The sequence below is a fragment of the Peromyscus californicus genome, unplaced genomic scaffold, assembly GCF_007827085.1.
Source record: "Peromyscus californicus insignis strain IS unplaced genomic scaffold, ASM782708v3 Scaffold_8__1_contigs__length_139910024, whole genome shotgun sequence".
In the NCBI taxonomy this organism is placed as follows: Eukaryota; Metazoa; Chordata; class Mammalia; order Rodentia; family Cricetidae; genus Peromyscus; species Peromyscus californicus.
Genome location: NW_026294606.1, coordinates 107,023,191 through 107,040,734, shown reverse-complemented (window position 1 = coordinate 107,040,734; position 17,544 = coordinate 107,023,191). Strand labels below are relative to the sequence as shown.

Here is a 17,544-nt window from a genome sequence, read left to right as displayed (position 1 = left end):
ATATTTATTTTCTGACTAAACAAGAAATATTTCTGTATGTTCCCTTTCATTAACCATAGACCAGAGCCCTATTACCTGGCAACCAACTGACTGCTTTCTGGAGTTGAATTTTGGAAATAGAATATAATTCAGAAACATCAGAGTTTTATCTACCCTATCATAGAGAAGAATCATGTGTGAGAGGTTCTGACACTGAGAATAATGTTTTTGAGATTTAAATGGCATTTTCCTTTGATGATGAGTGAACTTACCACTTGTTGGTGCACATCTGAGTGACATTAGGTTTGGGCTATTTTAATCAAGCTGTCATGCTCTTGTTCAAACAAGACTTTGACTGGGCATGTTGGTACATGCCTTTAATCCCAGCACTCAGGAGGCAAAGGCAGGCTAAAGTCCTGAAAGTAGAACTGTTGAGTCATAGAACAAATGTGTTGAACTTTCAGAGAAAATGTGAAGTTGCCATCCCCAATCACCGTGTAATCATTTTCCTTACCCTCTAGCCATGTGTAGCTGTACCAGTTGCTCCATGTCTTTGCCAACACTTTTGCTTATGGGTCATGATCTGGTTATAATGACTGGGTGTGGGGTGGTGTCTCATTTTAGATGTTTTCCTGAGCTTTACTCCCTTCCCTACACACATACACACATACACACACACACACACACACACACACACACACACACACACACACACACTGACAATTTCCTCATATACAGAAAATGACTGATGAGACTCTCCAGTCCACATTTCCTATGGTCTTTCCATCATCAATGCAGAGCCTGTGAAGCCAGTGCAGTAAGTAGCAGAGTGCACGGGGACCCTCCTCCAGCTTGGTGCAGAAGCCCAGGATTCGGAAGATTACCATGCTGTCCAGTTAACTGAAGAAACTGGTCCTAGGACAGGGAGCTTGCAGGAACTGATGGCCTTCAGCCTCCATACTCCAGTTGTTCCTTCAAACAGGGAGGGCAGAGAGAGCATTGCCTAGGCAGGAGCTGTGACCACAGAGTGTGCTGATGAGGAGACAGATTATTGAGAGCAGGGTGATAGGACAAGCCGTGGTTGTACCATACCAGGGAAATGACCAGAAAACTGCCATAGATTAAGTCTTTCTGTGTGGTTCTGTGGGCTCTGTAGACTGGAAAATGGAACCAAGGTCAGTTCTTAGGTGGCTCTAAAGTCTTTCTAAGATTCAATCTCATGATACTACATTTGGAAAATCAGTATGGGCAAGGTGTGAGCTCCTGATTCTGTCCTCTCAGATGTAGTTTGCCAAGGTTCACCATGTTTCTGAAACTCCTGCTCAATGGCCTGCATTTGGACTTTAATTCAGGCCCCAAGAGCCCAGACTGTCCTCAGTATTAGAGCCAGCAGGCTCCAGTGCATGTGGGTTAGCAACTATGAACTTGAGAGAAGCTGGCCACTAGAGTAGCTACAGCAAAGAGGCCAAGTGACTATGGTATGGTGGCAGAGTTGCAGTGTGATTCATGAACTGTCAAGGCACAGCTGGGAGGGGCACATGAAGACCCTAAGATCAATGTTAAGTGTTGAGGAACCCTGAACCTGGACTCAGGAACTGTAAATCCTGAAAGTAGGAAGGTGTTTTCAGGTAGTGGGCATGCACATGCAGTTCCCCTTTACCCAGGTCATATTTCCTCAGTTCCATTCCATTCTCAATCTGTGACATACTGAGTATGCATCTCTGCAAAAAAAGCTTCTCTAGTTATTGCTTTCTTCTTCATCCTCTCTACACCAATACTTTAAGAGTCCTGTGACTGCTTTATAAGTCTGAAAATGGCGACTCCAGATTTGGAGAGAGGGCTTCAGAGTCCCTGCTGTGTCTCCCAAGGGGACTAAAGGAAGAGCAGGAATGGGAGGCAGCTTTGCCTCACTTGCTGCTCATTGGTTTCCACCATGCAGCCCAGCCTGTAGAGTTCAAGGATCTTGGCCTGGACTACCCCGCCCTCTGCCCCCAGTCTGCCTCCTCTCCTTTCGTTCAAAGTTCCTGCCTGGGCAAGTTAATATATTTGTGACATTAATAGGAGGTTGATCTCACACAGCAGCACAGACTCAGGACTGGGAGCTAAGCATGCCTTCAGACAGACTTTCTAGATGGCTGAATTCTCTGACCTGTGGGCTTCTGCTTCTCTTCACTGTGCAGGGTAAGACTACCTAGGGAGGAATGGGGGACCCATTTCCAAGCTGCCAAAACTTGATGAGAGTTGTTGGCTGAGATTGCAGGAGTAAAAGTACCAGGGAGGAAGGAGCCGGTGGAGATGGCAGTGTGGGAAATGTGAATCTCCTAATTCCCTACAAAAGCCCAGAGTCTTGCCCCTCTACCAAACAGGGGGTCTAGGAGGCCAGAGGACCTCCAATACTGAGAAGCTACCCCAGCATGATGGGCTCTCAGTTGTGTTGGATATAAATGTCAAGGGATAGAGGAGCAGAGGGGACATTTCCTCTCTGTGTGTCTGAAACTGTAGCTGCTACTGACTTGGATAATAACAGCATAACTTCATGCTGCTGAAGAGTCCTCATGTGTCACTCTCAGAATGGAGAAGTGCCATGGCACTCCGTAAAGACCCTGCAGAAGGTACTGGCTGCCACTAAGGTATACAAACAGTTCCATTCCTACAACCTATAGTTGTACCTACCTAGAATCTCTGGGTTCCCTTCTCCATGCTCCTTATCTAGGCTTGCTTTCTGGGGCAACTAGCATGTGCTGTGGGTGTGTACAATTTTCAGGTCCTTATCAGAGCTGAGTCTGAGGGCACTGTGCTCAGTATGTGTGTGCAGCCCTAGGTGTCCCTTACCACAGCGCCTCCTAGTGTCATCTCTGGTGACCTCTAGTCAGGCCTCCCCACTAAGAAGACTGCACTCCCCTTGGGCTGGGACTCTTCCCTCTTGTTTCCAGGGATCTGAGAGATCACCAGCACCTTCTCGACAGGAGATTCTGCCAGATTCACTCAGGGCTGTTATTTTATTTTATTTTTTTTCATTTTTTATTAAGAATTTTTCTATTCACTTTACATACCAACCACAGATCCCCCCTCTTCCCTCTTCCCACCCCCAGCTTTTCTCCCTACTCACCCTCATCCCCACATTTTCCAAATCAAGGTCTCCCATGGGGAGTCAGCACAGCCTGGCCCACTCAGCTGAGGCAGGTCCTGTCAGGGACAAAGATAGAATCTCTAGTTAGTGGAAAAGTACAGACCCCCATAAGACAGGGAACTAGATCATCTTACAGTCAGGTTGCCTAGCAACAGGACATTGAGGCAGAGCCCTTGACCTTTTCACCCTGTAAACATCCTATACAAACATCCTGATAGCTTGCCCCACCTTATGCAGATGACAGCTTCTTGCTCCCCCGACCCTGCAGAAACTATATAAACCCTCTTGGAGAAAAATAAAGTTGCACCTTGATCAGAATCTAGACTTGGTGTGTTTCCTTGTATCTCCTGTCTCTATCATTCCGTCCTTAGGGTGGTCGTGAACCCGTTGAAGCCCTGCAGGCGGGGCAAGGTCCAAGCCTTTACCCCCTGCACCAAGGCTGTGTAAGGTGTCACACCCTAGGCACTGGGCTCCAAAAAGCTAGCCCATGCACCAGGAATGGATCCTGATCCCCCTTCTGGTGGAGCCCTGCAAACAGTTCAACAAAACAACTGTCTCCCATTTCCAGAGGGCCTAATCTAGTCCTATGGGGGAAGCCACAGCATTTAGTCCACAGTTTGTGGGTTTCCACTAGTGTGCCTGGTCCTTTCTGCATGTTTACTCATCATGATCTTGATGTCCCCTGCTACAGAATCCCTCTTCTCTCTCATTGATTGGATTCCAGGAGCTCAGCCTGGTGCCCAGCTTTGGATCTCTGCATCTGCTTCCAGCACTCACTAGATGAAGGCTCTTTGATGACAGGGTATTCACTAGACCGGTCACCTTAGTAGACATTCCGGCACCCTCTCGACCTTTGCCAGTAGTCCAAGGTGAGGTCATCCTTGTGGATTCTTGAGTGTTTCCCAAGCACCATGCCTCTTCTTATTCCCAGGATGTCTTCAGTTGATCATGGTATCTCTTTCCTTGCTCTCCCACTCTGTCTCTGTTCCAGCTCAAACCTCCAATTTCCTATGTTCTCATCCCCCATTCTTTGTCCTTCATTACCACCTGTCCTCACTCCCAGTTTGCTCATGTAGATCTCATCTATTTCTTCTTCACTGGGTCATCTATGTGTCTGTCTTAGGGTCCCTCCTTGTTAGCTAGCTTCTCTGGAGCTGTGGGTTGTAGTCTATTATCCTTTGCCTTACATCTAGTATCCACTTATGAGTGATACATACTATGTCTCTCCTTCTAAGTCTGGGTTACCTCACTTAGGATGATATTTTCTAGTTCATCCATTTGCCTGCAAATTTCATGAAATCATTGTTTTTTTTTTACTGTTGAGTAGTACTCTATTGTGTATATGTACCACATTTTCTTTATCCATTCTTCAGTTGAGGGGCATCTAGGTTGTTTCCAGGTTCTGGGTATTATGAATAATACTGCTATGAACATAGTTGAGCATGTGTCCTTGTGGTAAGATTCAGTATTCCTTGGGTATATGGCCAAGAATGGTATAGCAGGGTCTTGAGGAAAACTGATTCCCAATTTTCTGAGAAACTTCCATGCTGATTTCCAGAGTGGCATTACAAGTTTGCATTCCCACCAACAGTGTAGAAGTGTTCCCCTTCCTCCACATCCTCTCCAACATAAGCTTTCTTCAGTGTTTTTGATCTTAGCCATTTTGACAGGTGTAAGATGGTATCTCAGAATCATTTTGATTTGCATTTCCCTGATGACTAAGGATGTTGAGTAATTTCTTAAATGTCTTTCTGCCATTTGAGATTCTTCTGTTGAGAATTCTCTGTTAAGCTCTGTAGCCCCCCCTTTTTTTAAAAAAAAATTGGATTGTTCAGTATTTTGATGTCTAGTTTCTTGAGTTCTTTATATATTTTGGAGATCAGCCCTCTGTCAGATGTTGGGTTGGTGAAGATCTTTTCTCATTCTATAAGCTGTCATTTTGTCTTATTGATCATGTCCTTTGCTTTACAAAAGCTTCTCAGTTTCAGGCGGTCCCATTTATTAATTGTTGCTCTCTGGTGTCTGTGCTACTGGTGTTATATTTAGTAAATGGTCTCCTGTGCCAATGCATTCAAGAGTGCTTCCTACTTTCTCTTCTGTCAAGTTCAGTGTAATTGGATTTATGTTGAGGTCTTTGATCCACTTGGACTTGAGTTTTGTGCATTGCGACAGATAGGGATCTATTTGCAATCTTCTGCAGGTTGACATCCAGTTATGCCAGCACTATTTGTTGAAGATGCTTTCTGTGGTGGTATTGTGTTCCCCAAAATATTATGCACCCTTACAAACTTTAATCCCAGAATGTGAGCCTTTAATCCCAGGGAGTGATGGCAGAAAGCAGAAAGGTATATAAGGTGTGAAAACCAGGAACTATTTGGTTAAGATTTCAGGCTGTGAGTAGCAGTTCAGCTGAGATTCATTCTGGATGAGGACTGAGAAGCTTCCAGTCTGAAGAAACAGTATCAGCTGAGGAATTGGTGAGGTGAGGAAGCTGTGGCTTGTTCTGCTTCTCTGATCTTCCAGCATTCACCCCAATACCTGGCTCACATTTGATCTTATTAATAAGAACATTTTAAGATTCATGCTACAGCTTTCTTTTTTCTATGGTACAGTTTTAGCTTCTTTGTCGAAAATCAGATGTACACAGGTGTGTGGATTAATATCAGGGTCTTCAATTCGATTCCATTGGTCCACGTGTCAGTTTTTATTACTATAGCTCTATAGTAGAGCTTGAGGTCAGGGATCGTGATGCCTCTAGAGGTTGCTTTATTATACAGTATTCTTTTAGCTATCCTTGTTTTTTTTCCATATAAAGTTAAATATTGTTCTTTGCAAGTTTGTGAAGAATTGTACTGGGATTTTGATGGAGATTGCATTGAATATATAGATTGCTTTTGGTAAGATTGTCATTTTTACTATGTTAATTCTACCTATCCATGAGCATGAGAGATCTTTCCATTTTCTGATATCTCCTTTGATTTCTTCCTTCAGAGACTTAAAGTTTTTGTCATACAGGTCTTTCACTTGCTTAGTTAGAGTTATCCCAAGGTATTTCATATTATTTGTGGCTATTGTAAAGGGTGATGTTTCTCTGATTTCTTTCTCAGCCCATTTATCATTTGTACATAGGTGGCCTACTGATTTTTTTGATTTAATCTTGTATCCTGCCACCTTACTGAAGGAGTTTATCAGCTCTAGGAGTTCTCTGGTAGAATTTTTGGGGTCACTTATGTATGCTATCATATAGTCTGCAAATAGGGAAGGTTTGACTTCTTCCTTTCCAATTTGTATCTCCTTTTGTTGTCTTATTGCTCTAGCTAGGACTTCAAGTACTATGTTGAATAAATATAGGGAGAGTGGACAGCCTTGTCTTGTTCCTGATTTTAGTGGAATCACTTTGAGTTTCTCCCCATTTAATTTGATGTTGGCTGTCGGCTTGTTGTAAATTGCCTTTATTATATTTCGGTACGTACCTTGCATTTCTGATTTCTCTAGAACCTTTATCATGAAGGGGTGTTGGATTTTGTCAAAGGTTTTTTCCACATCTAATGAGATGATCATGTGTTTTTTTTTTCAGTTTTTTTTATTTGGTGTATTACATTGACAAATTTTTGTATGTTGAACCATCCTTGTATCCCTGGGATGAAGCCTACTTGGTCATGGTGGATAATTGTTTTGATGTGTTCCTGGATTCTATTAGCCAATATTTTATTTAGTATTTTTGTATAAATATTTATGAGGGAGATTGGTCTGTAATTTTCTTTCTTTGTTGCATCTTTGTGTGGCTTGGGTATCAGGGTAACTGTAGTCTCATAAAGAATTTGGTAATATTCCTTCTGTTTCTATTGTGTGGAACAATTTGAAGATTATTGGAATTAGTTCTTCTTTGAAAATCTTGTAGAATTCTGGGCTGAAACCATCTAGTTCTGGGCTTTTTTTGGTTAGGAGATTTTCAATGACCATTTCTATTTCCTTAGTGGTTATTGGTTGATTTAAATAGTTTATCTGGTCTTGATTTAACTTTGGTATGGGGCACCTATCCAGAAAATCATCCATTTCTTTCACATTTTCCAATTTTGTGGAGTACAGATTTTTGAAGAATGACCTGATGATTCTCTGGATTTCCTTATTGTCTGTTGTTATGTCTCCCTTTTCATTTCTGATTTTGTTAATTTGGATGCTCTCTCTCTCTGCTTTTTGGTTAGTTTGGATAAGGGCTTGTCTATCTCATTGATTTTCTCAAAGAACCAACTCTTTGTTTCTTGGATTCTTTGTATTGTTCTCTTTGTTTCTATTTCATTGATTTCAGCCCTCAATTTGATTATTTCCTGGCATCTATTTCTCCTGGTGAGTTTGCTTCTTTTTGTTCTAGAGCTTTCAGACGTGATGTTAAGTTGCTAGTGTGAGATTTCTCCAACTTCTTTATGTGGGCTTTTAGTGCTATGAATTTTCCTCTTAGTACTGATTTCATAGTGTCCCATAAGTTTGGGTGTGTTGTAAATTTGTTTTCATTGAATTCTAGGAAATCTTTAATTTCTTTTTTTATTTCTTTCTTGACCCATTGGTGATTCAGTTGGGCATTATTAGGTTTCCATGAGTTTGTAGGCTTTCTGTAATTTGTGTTGTTGTTGAAATCTAACTTTAAGCCATGGTGGTCAGATAAGATACATGAGGTTATTCCAATTTTTTTGTATTTGTTGAGATTTGCTTTGTGACCAAGCATGTGGTCAATTTTGGAGAAGGTTCCATGGTGTGCTGAGAAGAAGGTATATTCTTTTGTGTTAGGGTGGAATATTTTGTAGAAATCTGTTAAATCCTTTTGCATTATATTGTCTGTTATTTCTCTTATTTCTCTGTTAAGTTTCTGTCTGGCAGACCTGTCCATTGGTGAGATTGGGGTGTTGAAGTCTCCCACTACTGGTGTATGGGGTTTGATGTGCAATTTAAGCTTTAGTAATGTTTCTTTTACAAATGTGGGTGCCCTTGTATTTGAGGCATAAATATTCAGAATAAGCCTTCATCATTTTGGATTTTCCCTGTGATAAATATGTAATGTTGTTCGTTACCTCTTTTGATTGATTTTAGTTTGAGGCCTATTTTATTAGATATTAGGATAGCTACACCAGCTTGCTTCTTAAGTCCATTTGATTAGAAAATCTTTTTCCAGTCTTTTACTCTGAGGCAGTGTCTGTCTTTGAAGTTGAGGTATGTTTCTTGTATGCAGCAGAAGGATGAATCTTCTTTTCATATCCATTCTGTTAGGCTGTGTCTTTTTATAGGTGAATTGAGACCATTGATATTAATGGATATTAATGGCCAGTGATTGTTAGTTCCTGTTATTTTTTGGTGGTAGTGTTGTATGTTTACATTCTTTGGTGTTTGTGTTTTCGTGAGTGTATCTAACTTCCTTAGGTTGGATTTGTCCTTCTAGTGCTTTCTTTAGGACTGGATCTGTGGAAAGATATTGTTTAAATCTGGTTTTTATCATGAAATATTTTGTTTACTCCGTCTATGGTGAATGAGAGTTTTGTTGGGTATAATAGTCTGGGTTGGCATCCATGGTCTCTTAGTGTCTGCATAACATCTGTCCAGGACCTTCTGACTTTTAGAGTCTCCACTGAGAAGTCGGGTGTTATTCTTATAGGCCTCCTTTATATGTTTCTTGGCCTTTTTCCTTTGCAGTTCTTAATACTTTTTCTTTATTCTCTATGTTTAATGGTTTGATTATTATGTGGAGAGGGGACTTTTTATTTATTTTTGATCCATTCTATTTGGTGTTCTGTAAGCTTCTTGTATCTTTATAGGCATTTCCTTCTTTAGGTTGGGAAAGTTTTCTTCTATGATTTTGTTGAATATATTTTCTGTGCCTTTAAGTTAGTATTCTTCTCCTTCTTCTATCCCTATTATTTTTAGGTTTGGTCTTTTCATGGTGTCCCAAATTTCCTGGATATTTTGTGTTATGACTTTGTTGGCTTTTGTGTTTTCTTTGACTGATGAATCTATTTCCTCTATCGTATCTTCAACACCAGAGATCTGCTCTTCCATCTCTTGCATTCTGTTGGTTATGCTTGCATCTGTAGTTCCTGTTCATTTACTCAGATTTTCCATTTCAAGCATTCCCTCAGTTTGTGTCTTCTTTATTGTCTCAATTTCAGTTTTCAATTCTTGAACTGTTTCCCTCACCTGTTTAATTGATTTTTCTTGGCTTTCTTTAAGGGATTTATTGATTTTTTCCAATTTTTTTGTTTGACTTTTCCTCGATATCTTTAAGGAAATTTTTCATTTCCTCTTTAAAGATCTCTATCATCTTCTTAAAGTCATTTTTAAGGTCGATTTTTTTTCTGTTTCTTCTGTGTTGGGATGTTCAGGTCTTGCTGATGTAGGTTCTGATGGAGCCATATTGGTTTTTATGTTGTTGACTGTATTTTTGCACTGGCGTCTACCCATCTCTTTCTCCACTTGGTGCAAGTGGTGTCTGTGTCTGAGGGAGCCTTTCTTGGTCTGATCGATACACTTGGTCCAGTGGGAGCTCTTGGTCTAGTTGGGACTCCTGGTCTAAGCAGTGCTGATGGACTTTTTGTCACAGGGAGCAGCTCTTAGTCCAATTGGCACTGGTGGGTTCTGTCTCAGGGAGTACCTGCAGTCTGGGAGGGTAGGTATGTTTGGGAGGGGTTGGGCTTGTGGGTTACAGGGTCTGGTGGGCGACGGTCATAGTCCAACATGTCTGTAGGATGCCTGCCTATTGGCCTGAGACTGGAACTGCAATGGCTGGTGGGCCCCTGGGCCCAACCTAGAGAAAGACTCACCTCTTAGTCCAGTCGGGCACTGGCAGGCTCTATCTCAGGGAACAGTTGCAGTCTCAGTGGGTGAATGGGATTTGGAGGAGATGGGGATTGTAGGTTACAGGGTCTTGTGGAAGATGGTGGTAGTCTCACCTGTCTGCAGGAGGTCTGCCTGCTGACTGGTTTGAAACTGGGACTGAAATAGATGGTGGAATGGGGGTGCAGGGTTGTGTCCCTAGTCCCAAAGCCTAGTGGCTGGGGTGTTTAGGTTTGAGCATAAAGACTCACCTCTTAGTCCAATCGGGTGCTGGCGGGCTCTGGTGGGCTCTGGCGGGCTCTGTCTCCATGGCTGATGTTTGTTTGAATGTCTGGGCTCAGAATCACTGAGAATAATAAAATGAAAAAGATTTGTGTCCCATCCCCTCTATACCTCCCAGGCCTGGCTCACCACAGGAACAGCAAATAACAGAGTCTAACATATAGTGCAAGGATTGCACAAGAAGAGATGTATGATTTGGGTGTAGCCAATCAGCTGCAAATTTAGCACCCAGGAAATTGAGACAGGAGGATCTCCAACTGCAGATCCAGTCTGTGCTACCTAGCAAGAACTTGTGTCAAGAAAATAAAAAACAAACAAGCAAACAAACAAAGGAAAGAAAATGAAATTTCTTCATCTGTGTTTAATTTTACCTGTTGGTCATAAACTCTGTCCCCGCTCTGGGTTATGGCTTACAGCCTCTGGTGGGAAGGACAGTTTACCAGATTTCATGTGAACTTTACAGAGAGCTTTTCTGTGAGGATGAAACATTGTGCATGCAGCTAGGCTACATGGGATAATGTTCAGTGTGACCGAATAGACCCTCTACTGGCTCACATACAGTTGATGCAGAGGACACTGTGTCATTGCCACATATATGGCTCAGGGCAGGAAGCTCATAGGGCTGAATGATGTCCTTGAGTCCCATGGTGCCTAGTTGAGTCTGGTGAATGGACTAGACCTGGAGGTACCTCAGTGAAGACTGTAAGAGGTAGGAAACATGTAAATCCTGTGTTTTCAGTCCAGGGTGTTTTGATGTGGCTGAGCAGAGGATAGAAAGGACAGAGCAACAAAAGTGGCCTATTGGACAGACTAACTGAGCTGTCACCTCTTTATTTACAGGCCAGGACTCATCCAGGCCCATCAGGAACACACACACTGGACAGGTGCAGGGTAGCCTTGTCCACTTGGAGGATATCAACATGGGAGTCCACACCTTCCTGGGAATTCCCTTTGCCAAGCCACCTGTAGGACCTCTGCGGTTTGCTCCTCCTGAGCCCCCTGAACCATGGAGTGGTGTGAGGGATGGAACTTCCCATCCTGCCATGTAAGCTCTTCTGGGGCCCAGTAGACTTCAGGCCTGGGAGTGGGCTAGTGTTGTGAGGGATGTCCCAGCTGCAGTGGTTCCAACTTCTCAATCCCACATCCAGTTCCCCTTCTTCATGGAGTAGGGGGGTTCCCACTTATATTTTCCCAAGGCCCTGCTCAGATTCTGAATGGAACAGCCAGTTCCAGGCTCAAGGTTCAGTGCATGAAACCCTCAAGGAGCTAGCCTTGAGTACTGCAGATGGGAGCACAGGCACATTTGTCTTGAGAGTCAAGCTATGTCCTGTGTCTCTGACACTAGGGGAAATATCTCTGGGAGAAGATCAGGCTCCATCACTTAACCAGAAGAACTCCTGAGTTTTATAGCAGAGACTGAAGAATCCTAAATAGTGAAGCAGTGGTCCCCAAAGGACAGTACCCTCCACCGTCACTGTGCCAACCCATATAAGCAGATGTCGTTTGACAAGAACAAGTGCATGTGCTGACCATGAGAGGCCTGTGGGAGAGATGAGGAACCCTGAAAATGGAGACTTTAGATGAAGGAGGTCTTACTACCTTGTGGGAAACTAATTCATACCCATTTATGTAATAGCACTGTAGGGTCAACTCACCTGTTTCAGGCCTTATTGGGAATAGGGAGAAATGGTAAAAATATCAAAACCCATGGTCAAAGGCTGCCTTGAGGTTTCCTAGGACTCTCTATTTCCTGACTTTCCAATAAGTAGGATCTAAGACCATCTAAATCTATATATGGAGATCTGGGCTCTATCACAGCTTTCCTGAAGCCTGAGACTTTTATCTGTGGAGGAGTGACTTTATTTTATTTATTTATTATTTTGTGTATTTGGGTGTTTTAATGCATGTATGTCTGTGCTCAATGTGCATTCATTGTCCTTAGATCCCCCTTTGACTGGAGTTATAGGGGTTGTCAGTTGTTATGTGGATGCTGGGGATCTAACCCAGGTCCTCAGGAAGAGCAGCCAGGGCTAGTGACCACTGAACTATCACTCTATCCCCAAGAGGGACTTTAGAAAATGATCTCATATTTGCAGCATGTAGCTTTCTAGGAGCAAATCTATCCGGTTTCTGACTTTAACCAATTTGAGCCAGTTCAGTCCTTGGAATAGTTAACCATTTACCATTGTTGACAGGTGTCTACAGAATATCACTGTAATGAATTCAGTAGCCAAGACCATGTTCAAAGGCTCCCCACCTCTTCTTTCTATGTCTGAAGACTGCCTGTACCTCAACATCTACTCACCTGTTCATGCTTCTGAGGGCTCCAACATACCTGTGAGTATTAGGCCATGGACAACTAGGGGTGGAAGGACATTCCTTCTGAAGGAATATGGAAGGGCTAAGATCATTCTGGATCTTGCTTCAGTATAGATCCTGCCTGATATTGTGTCCAAGAATGCCTTCTTGCCCACCATAGGCAGTTAATTCATGGGCTTAGGCACAGAAATCCCTGGAAGCACTGAGAAGTCAGAGTCTTTATCTTAATGAATTCAGGGCTTGTGCCCAAAAAGCCCAGTCAGATTTCCCAGAGATGAGGTTTGTATCATGCCCAAAGCAAGTCATAAAATTGACTCATCTGCTTGGCCAAAAGATTGGAGGGCATTTGTTTTATTTCCATATGTGATCATGAAGGACACATGTCTTTCCTTTTCTGAGGGTCTCCTGGAGTATTGGAGACAGACTTTGGTACATGAGACAAAATAATGGTTGAGAGGCTTTTCTTCCTGATGAAACTTGGATCCTTTAACAGATGATGACAGCTGGGAACTGTCTATGTGGGCAGCTTTTGAGACAAAGCAATGGATATTCTAGATGACAGGTGGCACTTGAGTTGGGTAAGGGGAATGATCTCTTACTTTATTTTTTACCAGGTGATGGTATGGATCCATGGTGGTGGACTCGCTTTGGGCTTGGCTTCTGTGTACGATGGATCGAAGCTAGCAGCCATTGAGGACATCGTGGTGGTCACCATTCAGTACCGCCTGGGTGTCTTGGGTTACTTCAGGTGAGCCAAGGGCAAGGCAGGGAATTGGGAGCTGGGCAAAAACAGGACAGCCCTGTGATTCCTTCCCCTGCCACTTCACAGCACTGGAGATGAGCATGCCAGAGGCAACTGGGGCTACCTGGACCAAGTGGCCGCCCTGCGCTGGGTCCAGCAGAACATCGCCCACTTTGGAGGCAACCCTGACCGGGTCACTATTTTTGGCGAGTCAGCAGGAGGCACAAGTGTGTCTTCACTTGTTGTGTCCCCAATGTCCAAAGGACTCTTCCATGGAGCCATTATGGAGAGTGGAGTGGCCACGATGCCTGGTTTCGTCTCTCAGTCTGAGGTGGTCTACACAGTGAGTTCCCTCAGTTCTCCACATCCTAGTCCTCTGTCCAAGCCCTCACTCTCAGAACTCCTGGTTCTGTCTGCTCTCTGAATGCAGTAATATCATAGGGTTACCTAGGACTTTCTTTTTCCTTCTTCCTTGCTGAAGGCTTCAAGGGTTAGAATGCATACACCTCTGTCTCATGTAAGCTGAATATTTTCTCTGCCCAAAGCAGTTCTGCCTAGTAGCTCACATTGTGTTCAGAAGCATTGCAGCAGATGCATTAGTTCCCTTGTCTATCTCATATTGACACTGGGGATGTGGGAACAATTGCATTTCTGCTGCAATCCACATAGTTTACCCACTGTGATTTGTGGGGAATCCACACTAACTAGGAATATTAGGAAAACTTCTTTCCCTGCCTGGAATGATGAACAGGTTCCTGCTTGTAATCTGTACAGATGGTGGCCAACCTCTCTGGATGTAATCAGATGGACTCAGAGTCCATGGTGGGCTGTCTGAGAGGCAAGAGTGAAGAGGAGATTCTGGATATCACTAAGGTTTGATTGCATGGTGATAGTGTCTTGGAAGGGGTCTTATAGGGAGTGAAACAGAAAGTTCTTTCTACTCAGCGACAATGTAGCTGATGTGCATGACTTGATACCCTTGTAACTGTCAATGCAAAATAGTTACAAGTTCAACTAAACCAGGGATGTGTATGAATATTATGAGATTTTTTGACATTAGAAAATATCTGGGCCCTGAACTTGATCGTTCACCTTGAATGCCCTTCAGGTCTTCAAGATCATGCCTGCTGTGGTGGATGGGGTGTTCTTTCCCAGGCATCCTGAGGAGCTTCTGGTCTCTGCTGATTTTCGACCTGTCCCCAGCATCATAGGTGTCAACAATGATGAGTTTGGCTGGGGCATCCCAATGGTGAGTCCAGATACAACTCTTTGATTAACTGATTGGATGGGAGAGGGTGCTCAGAGCTCCATAGCTCCAACTATATCGTATTTGAAAATCAACTTGAACCTTTCCATCCGCCTCTTAGTACCTGTTCCACATTGATACTGGGGAAAAAGTGGACAGAGAGACCATTCAGGCTGTTCTACAGAGCACACCAGCACAACTGGTAAGACTCTTAATATTGTGGGCCAATGAAAAGGGAGCTTCTAGTTATCTGCCATTGCCAATAGCCACCTGAGCAAAGAATACAGTATGTTTCTGTTTTGTGGTAGTGTCACCCTCAGTTTTGTCCTTTGCTCCATTACCTTCTCCCATCTCAGACTCCTCTCTTCACCTGAGGATACTGATTCCTGGTGTTGAAGTTTTCCTAACACATCTTTTCTGGATCCCTCTGACCTAGATGATGCCTCCTGGTGTTGCTGACATTCTGGTAGAGGAGTATTTGGGAGACACTGAAGACCCTGAGATTCTCCTAGCACAGTTTAAGGAGATGATGGAAGACTTCATGTTTGTGGCCCCTGCCTTGCAAGTAGCCCATGCTCAGAGTGAATACATCTATGAATATGCCTCTGGGTTGGGACTCTAGCTAGTGGTAGAACACTTGCTTCATATGCATAATGCCACATGATTAATTTCCTGTAGTGTCACAAAGAAAAAGAGGCCTGATTCCAAGGAGATGTCTCAGAGCTGTGGGTCCAAGGACAGCTCTCTGGTGTCCAGGTTCCCACCTATGTATTTTTCTGTGGTTCCAGGCTTCAGAGGACTCTTACTTTAGTAAATCCTCATGTCTAATATAAGAGCATAACTCCTCCAGACACAAATGAAGAAAGTGATGTAATGATGTGCTAGAACTTCCTCAAATGACTCTAGGTCATGATTTATCCAAGGGCTTTCCAAAGGCTCATTTTTCAGTCTTGGAGTCCACACTCCCCTAAACTCCCAGCCATTGTAACAACTTTAGGTCACGGTATCTCACACAAATGTTGAGATGGGACTGGTCCAGGTAAGAGGCAACTATGTCATGCTGTGTCTACACTTCCAGGTCCCCTTGCCCCTGTCTATTTCTATGAGTTTCAGCATCCAACTAACTTTTTCAAAGATGGAAGACCACCTCATGTGAAGGCTGACCATGATGATGAGATTTCCTTTGTCTTTGGATCCTCCTTCTGGGGCAGCAAATGTGAGTCTTCCCTTTTCTCCATGAGTAAGATGGGGACCCAGATGAGAACTGAGGGATGACTGAGCTCACTGTCCAAGTGAGAAAACTGAGGTTCTTGGAGAGCCTTTCTGAGCCATCTTGTAACCCCAAATGGTATACTAGGACTGTAATCTGAATCCTTTCCAGTCCAGATTTTACTTTCTGTCCCATCCCTGCCCTGATGGTGGTGTCAGGCCTGACATCCAAGGGGGACACTTAAAGCCATGATGTTTTATTAAGTGACTATGCCAGAGCAAAGAAAGGGCCTCTAGTCTAAGAATAAGCTGGGGTGGAGGTGGTGGGTTCATTAGAGGCTGGGGCAATTAAGGGTGGGTGGAAAATGGAAGACCTTGGATCTAGGCAGGTGAGGAACATGAGCACCAGAGTTAGGTTGTAGCTGGGATTGTGGATGTGGCAGCTGCATGGGGTGTCTGGGACCTGGATCTCTGTCTTCCTCATGACTACAGTTGACTTCACCGAGGAGGAGGAGCTGCTGAGCAGGAAGATAATGAAGTACTGGGCCAACTTTGCAAGACATGGGTGAGAAGATACACCCCTTGAATCTCCCAGGACCTCCTCCTGTTGCTGTTTGTGGTAGCCTCAGGAGCATATATAGATGCTTTATCACATGATAGGTTATTCCTCAGGGGCAGGTTTCTCTCACACAGTTGTCCCATCTGAGTGTCAGCCAACAGTCATCTCTCTGTGACTTGTGACTTGACATGTGTGGCCAAACTGCTCTAGTTTTGGGTACATGAGTCTGCTATAGAAAAAGGAAAAACATCTCAGATGGTCTTGCTCCTTATGGAGTGACAGTAGCGGGACTTCTTTTTTGCCTTATCATGAGACCATCCTTCCTTGTCCTTGAATTCTGGCTTGCTTCATGCACCATATTGACCCAAAGTAGGGGATCAAGTCTGGGCACAGCATAACTCATAGTGATCCTCACCGCACCCTAACATGGGGGTGTGTCCACAGGAACCCCAACAGCATGGACCTGCCCCACTGGCCTGTGTTTACCCAGGATGAGCAGTACCTGCAGCTGGACATCCAGACTACTGTGGGTTATGCTCTGAAGGCCAACAGGATGCAATTCTGGACCAAGACTCTGCCCCAGAAGATCCAGCAGCTGAAGGATGTTGAGACCAAGCACGCAGAGCTGTAGCATGTTATGCACCATAGTGGAGTGCCCTGAGTAGAAGTGGAGTCAACCTGAGGTGCCCGCACACTCAGAAGAGAGGGGTGACTCCATCCTTCATGTGTCCATGCATCCCCTCTTCATGTATCTGTTCAGTTCACACTTAAGTGTGTCATTGGTACCCTGTTTGTCTGGGTCCTGTCTTGTTTCACATATTCAATAAATTCCCCATGACAGTGTGTTTGTGTGAGCCCCAGCGGATGCCAACATTGCTTTGTGTCCTAGTGGACCTGCATCTCTTCCTCTCTTCTTTACCTCATCTTCTCCCAACCCTCTTCCTCCTCTTTCCCAAATCCTACATTTCTTCAAATGAATCAGAAGCTCTGGACAGTTTTGAACACGACACATATGGGTGGGTATTAAAACCATGTGCACATCTCTCAGCAAGTCCCAATCCATTCTCTTTGAGTTGATTATAACCTGATTAGTAACAGCACTGGTGTCTTAGTATATTCAAGATGCCATGAAAAAATCATAATAAGCTGCAAGCTGAGTGTTGTGACAGATGTGTGGCCCCACTACTAGCAAGACTGAGGGGAGGGTCTAGTGAACTCAGAAATGCAAGGGTAACTTGTTCTAAATATGGACACTCATG

General features: G+C 43.7%; 1 protein-coding gene across 1 annotated transcript; it reads left to right on the top strand.

Moving 5' to 3' along the window:
- The first annotated feature begins 2,087 nt into the window (after positions 1-2,087).
- Positions 2,088-17,268, top strand: LOC128103441 (acylcarnitine hydrolase-like). The gene is made up of 12 exons (XM_052727847.1): positions 2,088-2,160; positions 11,051-11,255; positions 12,406-12,547; positions 13,144-13,277; positions 13,359-13,614; positions 14,046-14,144; positions 14,380-14,520; positions 14,639-14,719; positions 14,954-15,098; positions 15,596-15,733; positions 16,219-16,291; positions 16,730-17,268. The coding sequence occupies exons 1-12, from the start codon at positions 2,088-2,090 to the stop codon at positions 16,914-16,916; spliced, it is 1,674 nt and encodes a 557-aa protein (XP_052583807.1). The 3' UTR covers positions 16,917-17,268.
- The last annotated feature ends 276 nt before the right edge of the window (positions 17,269-17,544 follow it).